This window comes from Balaenoptera acutorostrata, chromosome 14 (assembly GCF_949987535.1).
Source record: "Balaenoptera acutorostrata chromosome 14, mBalAcu1.1, whole genome shotgun sequence".
In the NCBI taxonomy this organism is placed as follows: domain Eukaryota; kingdom Metazoa; phylum Chordata; class Mammalia; order Artiodactyla; family Balaenopteridae; genus Balaenoptera; species Balaenoptera acutorostrata.
In genome coordinates, this window is record NC_080077.1 from 59,378,013 (window position 1) to 59,390,300 (window position 12,288).

A 12,288-nucleotide genomic window follows, 5' to 3' on the forward strand; every position below is an offset into this window, starting at 1 on the left:
TTTCTTTTTCAATTAGGTGTTAAGAAAACTTAGAGCTGAGTTTTATACTTAATCACGGATATTATATTAGCTAATTCTTTGGGCATATTTGCTTTTCTCCTTCTTTATCACTTTTCTAAGCCTTGTTTTTATTGAATATGAGTTTCTGTTAAACCACTTCAGCACCAATAACAAATAATTGTTGTTTGCTCTTTTTCTGTGCTGTAAGTTTGTTGGATTGTAGGAAGTGGAAGGGAATGGAGGAAAAAAATGCATAAAAATGTATAATTTCACTTGGTTCTGCACTGTAGTGATTTTGGTGCTGTATGTGTAGCTTATACGTGTAGTTGTGGGCAGATTCAGTGGCAGTTGCTTGAACAAGGTTAACTGCCCCCTCAGAGGTGACCTTTGCATTTCATAACATTGTATGAGAAAGTTTAGACCACATTTCACTTCTTGGCTGTGTTTTCACCTTGAAGTATAAGCTTCTAAATTTCTTGCCTTTATCTTTGTGTTCTTAACCATAGACAAATGCCTGAAGACATTGAGTTGAGTGAGTTAATCACAAACTTTTAATGAGAAGTTCTTTCAATACCCATAAATTATGATTAAATAGTACACATGTCCTGCCTTTTTAAAAAAATAAAATAGAAAGGATCCAAATAATGGAAGTAGGTTAACAATAAGGACAACTAATTTCCTTAATTGCAGTCATTTTTGGCAGCTTATGTCCTGCCATAATTTCTTCATAAGATATTAGAATCCTCCCTTCATCCATCTCTTCTTTCTGATAAGAGACCCCAAACAAACTTTTGATTAATTGTTCTTGAATTAGTAAAATCTCTTAGTATTGAATGTCTCGAATTAGGTTGAAGAGATGAAACTGGTATTATCATCATGTTTGTGAAGAGCTGCAGAATACATTTTTTTTAGCTCATCACATGGGAGGTTTTAAGTTTGGTATTACAATGTGGTATTTTAAAGTGTTTCATTTTAGTAAGAAGTCGATCCTCAAACTGAGCTCTTCACATGCAGCAGGAAAGAGGTGGTGACTATCAAATGTTCAAAGTCATAGGAGAGAGGATTTTTTCCCCCACTTTTAAAGGGCACATATACCAGTTTGATTTGAAAAAAAAAAAAAAACTGCTTTATAATAAACCAAGGAAACCCATTCACTATGAGCCCTATCCCAATTGTACAGGATAGAATTTACAACAGGACAGGTTTCTACCACAAATTAGTCATATTCAGGAACTATGTTTTATGAGTAAGCAGAATAGGAATCATTGTTAAGTTGTATCAGACCCTTGCTCTATGAGACTTTAATGGAACGAAATCCTGGGGTATTATGGACAAGCAGTTAGAAGGATGAAAGCAAGGTCTTTATGGCTTATACACACTGCAATATGAACAATTTTTGTGTTTTTCTCTATTATGTGTAATTACTTAAGTTTTAGGGTAACCAAGCATTGTATTCTTTATACACTTATGTTGATGAGGCTAGAGTTCAGTATATAATGTTCTGAGATTGTTGGAAAGTGTTTTAAATCAACAAAAAGAACTGCAAAGATAATTCTACTACAGTTATAAACACAATTCTACTACAGTTACAAACACAGAACAAAGTATTTTCTTAAATGTTCAATTTTGAATTATATATTACAAGAGCTTTTTCTCCCTTAGCCCCAGCACTCCATGCTCTGTTCCTTCAAAAGTATTAGGTTTTCATATTGAATTATACTTTGTTTCTTTATTTAGTAAATCTTTACTTTTGAACTTTTAAGTAAAAGTAGTATCATACAGATTTTTTTTCCCTAACATCAAAATGCCAAGATACATGTCAGATTACATTCTTTATGATTTTGCTTGACCGTATCTGTACTTTCAACAAGAATATGCATAAGAATACATTTGTACTTGAAGATTTTCTGATTAACTTTTATATTTTCATTTTATAATTGAAAGTTGTGGTCCTTGACATTAAATAAGTATAGCTAGATACTTCAGAAGACTTTGTGCTTTATATGTGTGAGTGTGCACTCATGCGTGTGAATTGGGGGGAGAGGAGGGAACATAAAAAAGGTAGAAAAGGAGTAGTTGGAACTAACTGATTTGTTGTAGTGTCCCAAGGGGCAGGTATAATCTGCAAGCTGTCAGGTTCTATTACAGGGGCTGTTGCCATCAATCAGAGCTGACATTTGTATAGCAGAGGTTAGTATAACTGTAATTATATGTGTGTTTATGGAATTTAAACCATGTGACATTGTAGATTTTATCCTTAAATTAAAACATTCATATAATTTATAAGCTTGTTGGTTGAGTAAGTATGGGATTATGTATTTTAAAAAGGAAGATAGACTTCCTAAATCCTGCAAACTGTTGCCCAGTCTACATCTATAGCATTATAATGTGATTTGTAACAACTCCCGGCTGACTGTCTTCAACACAGAAAATGTATTAAGCAAGCATTCTTGAATATTGTCCTTTAGCTTGGCTAATAGATCCCTAACATTTTCAACTAAATGTACAATATTTCATCAGTTGTAAGACATTTAGAAACTTTATTTTGTAGTCTTTTTTTAACTTCTTAGTGACACATAAAATGAAGGTGTGGCTTAAAATTAATAGCTCTTGAGATTTGATGAATTATAGTAATATACTCTTGGATTTTAATGACTATATTTTGGTATTTTACCTTTCTGGCTTTTAAAAAAGTCATTTATGTAATGGGTTTACACAATTAAAAATTTTTTCTATAGTCTGAATACCAAAAATTTCAAAATCAATTTTAAATATTATAGAGGTAAGGAAGTCTGCTTTCATTTTCTTAATTTCTTGTATTCCTTTAACATTTTAAATCTAGTTTTAATTTATAGCCGTCTGCCTCAAAGAAGAATACTGCTGCAACAGTCAAAATGTTTTAAAAACAAATGTTTAAAATTCAGTAGGGTATCAATGTGACCTGTATAACTTTAAATAGATATAACAGGATTTGTTAAACATAAAACAGACTGCTTTTAGACATCACAAACATTCTCTGTGTCTCAATGTTCATTGCAGCTCTATTTACAATAGCCAGGACATGGAAGCAACCTAAGTGTCCATCGACAGATGAATGGATAAAGAAGATGTGGCACATATATACAATAGAATATTACTCAGCCATAAAGACAAATGAAATTGAGTTATTTGTAGTGAGGTGGATGGACCTAGAGTCTGTCATACAGAGTGAAGTAAGTCAGAAAGAGAAAAACAAATACTGTATGCTAACACATATATATGGAATCTAAAAAAAAAAAAAAAAATGGTTCTGAAGAACCTAGGGGCAGGACAAGAATAAAGACGCAGACGTAGAGAATGGACTTGAGGACACGGGGAGGGGGAAGGGTAAGCTGGGACGAATTGAGAGAATAGCATGGACTTATATATACTACCAAATGTAAAATAGATAGCTAGTGGGAAGCAGCCGCATAGCACAGGGAGATCAGCTCGGTGCTTTGTGACCACCTAGAGGGGTGGGATAGGGAGGGTGGGAGGGAGACGCAAGAGGGAGGAGATGTGGGGATATATGTATATGTATAGCTGATTCACTTGGTTATAAAGCAGAAACTAACACATCATTATAAAGCAGTTATATTCCAGTAAAGATGTTAAAAAAAAAAATTCTCTGTGTCTTAGGCTGGATATGTATTGCTGTTAGTAATATAATTTCAAGACTATGTTTTTCTGTATAATGAATTAATTTATTAGAATTAGAAGGTTTTATGGACTGGCCTATCTTTGAAAAATACGAATATGGAAAGACAAGAATAGATTTTTTTTAATAGACAGCAACAACAATAACATTAAGGAAATACGGGTATTATGATTTCTAAATTAGATGTCTAATTTCTCTTCTTGGTTCAAAAACTTTCCATAAATATGTTGAACTTTCTTATCTTTTTGCTTTGGGTACTTATAGAGGTCTCTGGTTGAGAAGAAGATTGATAAGTGGGCAGGAAATTGGCCTAAATTTAGAAGTTGTCATCTGTATTTAAAAAAAAAAAATCCAATCAGTAGGTTGAGGAACTTGGACTTCCATGTAAAAATTTCATATTTGGTACCTTCCTCAAGATGCTTGCAGCATACATAAAAAGATCACACAAGAGATGATATGTGGTCCGTGCATATTAGAAGCACAAAGAACAAATTTTGCTTATTTTTTCTTCTTAGCCTGGAATATCCTTCTTTCTTTCTTTGTCTGGCAAACTCTTATTCACCTTTTACCTGTTCAGTCCAGGTATCCCTTCTTGCCATTTAACTTTCATTTTTAATTGTAAGTTATATGTAATTATAAGAGCATGTATGTGCATAGCTTACTGTTACTGAGTAAAATACACAGTCAGAATAGTACAGAAATTGTAAGTGAACAGCTTGATAAAATTTTTGTAAAGTGAATACACTGATATAAGCACCACCCTGACCAAGATAAAAATATTACCACACCTCGGAATCTGTCCTCATTCCTCTCCCATTTGCTGTGTCCTTCCTTCCCAGAGGTGACTCCTATCCTAGCTTCTAACACCTTATATTAGTTTCACCTGTTTTAAAACTTTACATATATGAAATTATATACTGTGTAACTGGATTCTTTCATTAACAAGATTTTCAGGTTTTTACCATGTTACTGCATATGGTAAATGAAATTCATTTTCATTCTTGTATAATTGTTTCATCATATAACTGTGTTACAAGTTATTTGTCCATATTATTGTTGATGGAAATTTGGCTTCCAATTTTGAAGTATAAATAGTACAGCTATTAAAATTCTAATATACATCTTTAGTTTCAAATAGGTGTGCATTTCTGTTCAGTACATAATATACTAGGAATGGAATTGCTGGGTCACAAGGCTTGCATATGTTCAACTTTAGTAGGTAATACCAAGCAGCTTTTCAGAATGGTTGTGTGAGTTTGTATTTCCACCATTATTTCATGAGAGTTCTAGATTCTCTACATCCTCTCTAAACACATGGCAATTTATGTCTTTCATTTTAAATTTTCTGATAGTTGTGTAGTAAATAGTATTTCTCACTCTCTACCTCTCGCACTCTACTAGTTTAATCTAGTAATTATATGGGGAAAAAAAGGTAAAATGTGTGTGTGTGTGTGTATATATATATATATATATATATATATATATATATATATATACTACCAAATGTAAAATTGATAGCTAGTGGGAAGCAGCCACATAGCACAGGGAGATCAGCTCGGTGCTTTTTGACCACCTAGAGAGGTGAGATAGGGAGGATGGGAGGGAGGGAGACATAAGAGGGAAGAGATCTGGGGATATATGTATATGTATAGCTGACTCACTTTGTTATAAAGCAGAAACTAACACACCATTGTAAAGCAATTATACTCCAATAAAGATGTTAAAATAAATAAATAAATAAATTGTTTTTAAAAATGTAAAATGAACAATTGAACATGTTCCTCTTGCACTCTTACAGGTATGTTGACAAGAGGCTTTGTGATCTCTTTAGTAATTCTTACCTTGAAATACAAAGAATTCTATTTGGGACAAGTCTGTTAAAACTTGGATTCAAGCATGACATTCTTCCTTCTGTGAAACACCACCTCTCTGGTGTGTTTTGATAAAGGGTTGCTGTAGTGTCCAATTAGTGGATTATGCAAATAATTATAAAAAATTCAGCTTAAAAATTTTACTGTTTTTCTCCCCTCTTACCCTCCCCAAGGAGGAATATATTTCACTTAGAGAAAAAAAGTATTTGAGTAGTCATGAAACAATCACAGAAAACTAAACATTGTAAATTTACTGTTTACAGATGTAAGAAAAGTTTTTAATAATAAGGTTTAAGTGCTTATGGGATGTAGCAAAACCAGTTTTAAGCTGGCAGTTTATAGTTATACATTAAGAAAAAAGAAAATTCACAAATAAACAACCTTACTCTACAGCTCAAGGAACTAGAAAAAGAAAACAAATTAAGCCCAAAATTAGCAGGACAGAAATAACAAAGATCAGAGCAGAAACAAATGAAATAGAAACTAGAAAACAGAAGAAAAGATCAATGAAACTAAGAGGTGGTTTTTTTAAAGACAAAAAGTATTAGCAAACCCTTAGCTAGACTGACTAAGGAAAAGAAAGAGGAGATTGAAATCAATAAAATCAGAAATGAAAGGGGAGACATTACAAAAAATACAAAGGATCATAAGAGATTACTGTGAATAATTATATACCAACAAATTGGATAACCTAGAGGAAATGGATACATTTTTAGAAACATACAACCTACCAAGACTGAATGATGAAGAAATAGAAAATCTGAACAGGCTTAATACATCACTAATACATTAATAGAATGAAAGATAAAAATCACATGATCCTCTTAATAGATGCAGAAAAATCAGTTGACGGTATTCAACATCCTTTCATCATAAAAACTCTCAACAAATTGGGTATAGAAAGAATGTTCTTCGACATAATGAGGACCATATATGACAAACCTACAACTAACATCACACTCAACAGTGAAAAGCTGAAAGCTTTCCCGCTAAGATCAGGAACAAGACAAGGGTGCCCACTCTCACTACTCCTATTCAACATAGTACTGGAAGTCCTAGCCAGAGTAATTAAGCAAGGAAAAGAAATAAAGGTCTTCTAAATCAGAAAGGAAGATGTAATATGGTCTCCAGTTGCAGATGATATGATCTTATATATAGGAAACCCTAAAGACTCCAGCAAAAAACTTTTACAACTAATAAACAACTTCAGTAAAGTTGCAGGATACAAAATCAGCATGCAGAAGTCAGTTGCATGTCTATACACTAACAGTGAACTATCTGAAAAAGAAATAAAGAAAATAATCCCATATACAATGGCATCAAAAACAATGAAATACTTAGGAATAAATTTAACCAAGGAAATGAAAGATCTATACACCAAAAACTGTAAGATGCTGAGGAAAGAAATTGAAAAAGACACAGATAAATGGAAAGATAGCTCATGTTCATGCATTGGAAGAGTTAATATTATGAAAATGTCCATAATATCACAGCGATCTATGGATTCAGTGCGTCCCTATCAAAATTCCATTATAATTTTTCACAGAAATAGAAAAAAACGATTCTAAAATTGTTTTTAGAATTGGAACCACAAAAGACCCCAAATAGCCAAAGCAATCCTGAGAATGAACAAAGCTTGAAGGCATCACACTTCCTAATTTTAAACTATATTATAAAACTATAGTAATCAAAAAGTATGGTACTGGCATAAAAGCAGACACATAGACCAATGGAACAGTATAGAGAGCCCAGAGATTAACCCACACATATACCATCAACTAATATTTGACAATTAAGCCCAAAGCACTCAATTGGGAAAGGATATTCTCTTTGATAAATGTATGGGGAAAAGTGGATAACCATATGCAAAAGAATGAAAATGGCCACCTATTTTATACTGCTTACAAAAAATTAACTTGAAATGGATTAAAGGCTTAAATGTAAGACCTGAAACTATAAAAATACTTGAAGAAAACATAGAGAAAAAGCTCCTTGACCTTGGTCTTGGGAATGATTTTTGGGTATGACATCAAAAGCACATGAAACAAAAGCAAAAATAAGCTTCTGCACAGCAAAAGAAACAGCGAAATAAAAAGGCAACCTATAGAAGGGGAGAAACTATTTTGCAAACCATCTATCTGATAAGGGGTTAATATCCATACAACTCAATAGCAAAAAAAAAAGAAAAAATTAAAAAATGGACAGAGGACTTGAATAGACATTTTTCCAAAGAAGACATACAAAGGGCCACCAAGTACATGAAAAGGTGCTCAACATCACTAATCATCAGGGAAATGCAAGTCATAACCACAATGAGATATCACCTTACAGCTGTTAGAATGACTTGTTACCAGAAAGACAAAAGATGGCAAATATTTGCGAGGTTGTGGAGAAAAGAGAACCCTTGTGCACTGTTGTTGGGAATGTAAATTGGTACTGCCACTGTGGAAAACAGCTTGAAGGTTTCCCAAAAAGTTAAAAATAGAACTACCATATGATCCAGCCATTCTACTTCAGGGTATATATCAGAAGGAAGTGAAATCACTATCTTGAAGAGATATTTGCTCTCCCATGTTCTTTGCAGCATTATTCACAATAGCTAAGACATGGAAACAACCTCAGTGTTCACCAAGAAATGAATGGATAAAGAAAATGTGATATATACATAGAATGGAATGTTATTCAGCCATAAAGCGGTGGAAATTCAGCCTTCTCCCACAATATGGATGGACCTTGAGGTCATTATGCTAAGTGAAATAAGTCAGACAGAGAAAGACAAATACTGTATGTTCTCACTTATGTATGGAATATTAAAAAAAAAACAAAAACAAAACCTCAAAGAAACAGAGAGTAGAATGGTGGTTGCCAGGCACTTAGGGGCAGGGGAAATGGGGAAATGTTGGTCAAAGTGTACAAACTTCCAGCTATAAGATCGATGTGTTCTGGGGATCTGATGTACAGCGCGGCGAGTATAATTAACATTCCTGTGTTATGAACTTGACAGTTGTTAAGAGAGTAGACCTTAAATGTTATCACCACACACACACACACACACACACACACACACACACACACAGTAATATTATGTAAGGGAATGGAAGTGTTAACTAACCTCATTGTGGTAATCATTTTGCAATATATATGTGTATCAAATCATCACATTGTGCACCTTAAGTTTATATATGTTACATGTCAATAATAACTCAATAGAGCTGGACAAAAAGGAAGGAGAGATAAAGTGATTTCCCCTAGGTCACAGTGTTTTATAAGGCAAAAGATAATAATATTAATGTTTAAGTTAATTACCAGATGAGGTGGTTCTAGCAAGTCGTAGGTCCTTTGGTTTTGCTGTCAAATGGATGAAGCATTTTAACAGATTTTTTTTTAACACTATTTATTTATTTATTTATTTTATTTATGGCTGTGTTGGGTCTTCGTTTCTGTGCGAGGGCTTTCTCTAGTTGCGGCGAGTGGGGGCCACTCTTCATCGCGGTGCGCGGGCCTCTCACTATCGCGGCCTCTCTTGTTGCGGAGCACAGGCTCCAGACGCGCAGGCTCAGTAATTGTGGCTCACGGGCCTAGCTGCTCCGCGGCATGTGGGATCTTCCCAGACCAGGGCTCGAACCCGTGTCCCCTGCATTGGCAGGCAGATTCTCAACCACTGCGCCACCAGGGAAGCCCCAGATGAAGCATTTTAAAATTGAATACACCAAATTGTTGGCACAGTAGTGGTGTATAGCATCTCAACTCTGCCATTTTCCCAGTGGTCAGGCTAAAATTGGAACAGTTTGGAATAATGATTTTCATACTCCTGAGGGAATAAGTACATGTATTGAGAGAAATTTGAGTTGACAGTAAAAATATTGACAGTTAACCCATGCCCTAATTCAAGAGCAGATGGAAATGTCTTGCATGAGTTACAATTCATTAAGCAAATGTGACACTTTATTTTCTAGCCATTTTCGTTCAGGGGATTAGAGTAATGAAATGGTAATATAAATGAAGCCACTTCTCACTGTGCTGAAAGTAAGGTATAGAAAACCAAATGCTAAAATGGATTTTTAAGGTTTGGTAGTATAGTTTTCTGATATCTGAAAAATTTTACTTTACGATTTAATCATTACCACATTATTATCTTTGTAGTGTACTTTGTAGCTTTCTTAACATTTATTAATAGTAAGCTTTCTTATTTTATATTTTAATGTGACATGAATTTACAGTTTAGGAGAATTGCTGTTTTTGAAATCACATGGGCATGTTTTTTAGGACTTTTAGTGAAAGGGTTGTTAGTAAGTGATCCCTGGGTATATTTATAATGATATATCTTGGGTTATTTTAAATTTGTCATTTTTCAAAGTGGAAGTTCTGTTTAAGTTATTGGAATATAAAAGAGATGTTAATTAATGCATACTGAATGTTTCAACCCATTTTAGATCTTAAAATTCATTATACATCTGTTTATACTTAATTCTAAAGCATTTTTTTAAATGTAAAATTTGATGTGATCTCAACATTGCCATTTGGCTTTAGCAAATTAACTAAGTAGCTTTGGATTTGTAGTATTTCACACCTTAGGTATGAATGCCTTAATCTATTTCATTATAGTTCACTAATTAATGTTACGTCGAAGTACAACTGCTAAATTTTGTGGTTGATATAGTTCATTTCAAAATGATAGCAGTGATATCTCTAATAATGCAACAGGTTATATTGACAAACTTGGATTATGCATTTGTTAAGAATTATACATCATTTGCAATCTAAAAAAATAAGATTATCATCATTGCCATAAGCGACTTCAAAAACAGACCTGAGATAACACAACAAAAATGTTGAGAACAATCTGACCCCCTTAACCTCTTCACTCTTCAAAGCATAGTGAGTTTTGATTGTCATCAGTCTCTATAAGCTGATACACTGGATAAGAAAAGCTTTGGTTTTGATTTGTTACCTCATGTGTTCTTTGAGTTATATAAGGGCTTATTTCCTAGTTCAATATTACTGTAGTAGAAGTTTATTAAGCTTTTCTTTTTCTCTGCGATAGTATGCTTTTAGGGGACAGAAACGATTCAATATGTAGAAAGCAAATAGATTTATAATCACAGCTCATGTCAAATGGTCTCTTCTAAGAACCTTACATAAGTACCCTGGGCTTACCTCCTGCTCTTAGTACCCTGGATCTCCGGTGACTCATTGTTTGTGTTGCTCTTTTGTGCCAGTTATGCTGTAGTATATGTGTTGTTTTTTAGTATAAAGTTCTGCATATACTAGTTGATATTAAAGGGTAGTTTTTAAAAACTGTGTGTCAATAGTAAAGCTTCCTCCAAATTTGGAAAAGTATAAACAGGTAACCATTCTTAGAGTGGATCCTTGGTTTCCTTTTCATTTCCTTTTAGTGCTTAATTCACTTATTTTTGTCCCTTTTCAAGTAAAAGCCATTATCAGTACACACTTGTTTAAAAGATAGTGTCATTTGGTTTCTTACATTGTAAGACACATTTTAAGTAAGCTTGTGTATTTTGTACACTTCACACTACAATTTACTGACAGACTACCTTTACTGAGTTTTAATGAGTAACTGCTTAATATCACAACTTAAAGAGAAGTGACTGTTGTCTACAGTGAATCAGATATCATTCTGGGATATTTGTAACACTTTATTTGATCTGTGTATAGGTGGTCAATCATATTTCTTTTTGAATAACACAGTGGAAGTTTAAATAATATGTGACCTCTTTCCCCTTTTTAATTTATCTTTTCTTGTCTTATAGATGCTTGTGACCACACCAGAAAAATGGGATGTAGTGACAAGAAAGAGTGTTGGGGATGTAGCTCTTTCCCAAATTGTAAAGCTTCTTATTCTTGATGAAGTTCATTTACTTCATGAAGATAGAGGACCAGTATTAGAAAGCATAGTGGCACGTACTTTACGTCAGGTAAGGGGAAGTTATTTGTAAGCTTATTTTGAGGGATAAGTTTTTAAACTTAAGTGTAACATTCAAAGAAATATTAGTATGTGTTGTTCATGGGAATAAAGATAATTTTCGTAGGGAGAAACCTTCAGCTATTTCATTTTTATGTTAAAAGTACCCTATCTTTCTTCCTCCCAGGTCTTATGTTATTGAAGTCTCTTTAAATTAACCAAAATAAATACAGGAAAACTTCTATTCTAAACCTGTGTTTTAAAGCTAAATGTAACTTTGACTAAGCAGTATTAAAATGTGGTAGAACATAGGAGAATATTAATTATTCATCCATTTCTCTCCATGCCTGACCTCTCCCCCCATTGAAAAAAATCTGAAAATGATTTATATTTTCCTTAATATACTAGATAAAATGAAATATCTCCTAATGTGCATAATCTTAATTGTTATTTTTTAAAAGGGACGTGTACTTGTTGTCTCTAGTTTTGGACCTTTGTGGTTACTCATAAATTGTCCAAATCAAAATTGGTAAATTCATCGATGATCTGTGATTGTTTTCTGTCACCCCTCTTTTCATTAAGTGAAAAGATATCTTAAAGTACCCGTGACTATTAAAATGATGTTTGTTGGTAGATTGTACATGTAAAGACAGTAGATGAACACTAGTTTTTTAACATAATCAAGAACTCTAATTCCTTGACTTTGCATCTGTTATTGTCTCTGATCCATATTTTCCTGGCTTTATTTTCGTTCTGAAATAGCCAAGACTCCATGACCAGTTTTTTCTTTTGTCAATAGCCTTAACTTATTTATCCCC

General features: G+C 33.4%; 1 protein-coding gene across 2 annotated transcripts in view; it reads left to right on the top strand.

The window, feature by feature from the left end:
- The window catches only part of ASCC3 (activating signal cointegrator 1 complex subunit 3), a 344,670-nt gene that overhangs the window by 136,128 nt on the left and 196,254 nt on the right, over positions 1-12,288 (top strand). For both annotated transcript variants that reach the window (XM_057527763.1, XM_057527764.1), the window contains one exon: positions 11,319-11,483. In XM_057527763.1, coding sequence (XP_057383746.1) covers positions 11,319-11,483 — 165 coding nt within the window. The remainder of the gene's footprint in view (positions 1-11,318; positions 11,484-12,288) is intronic.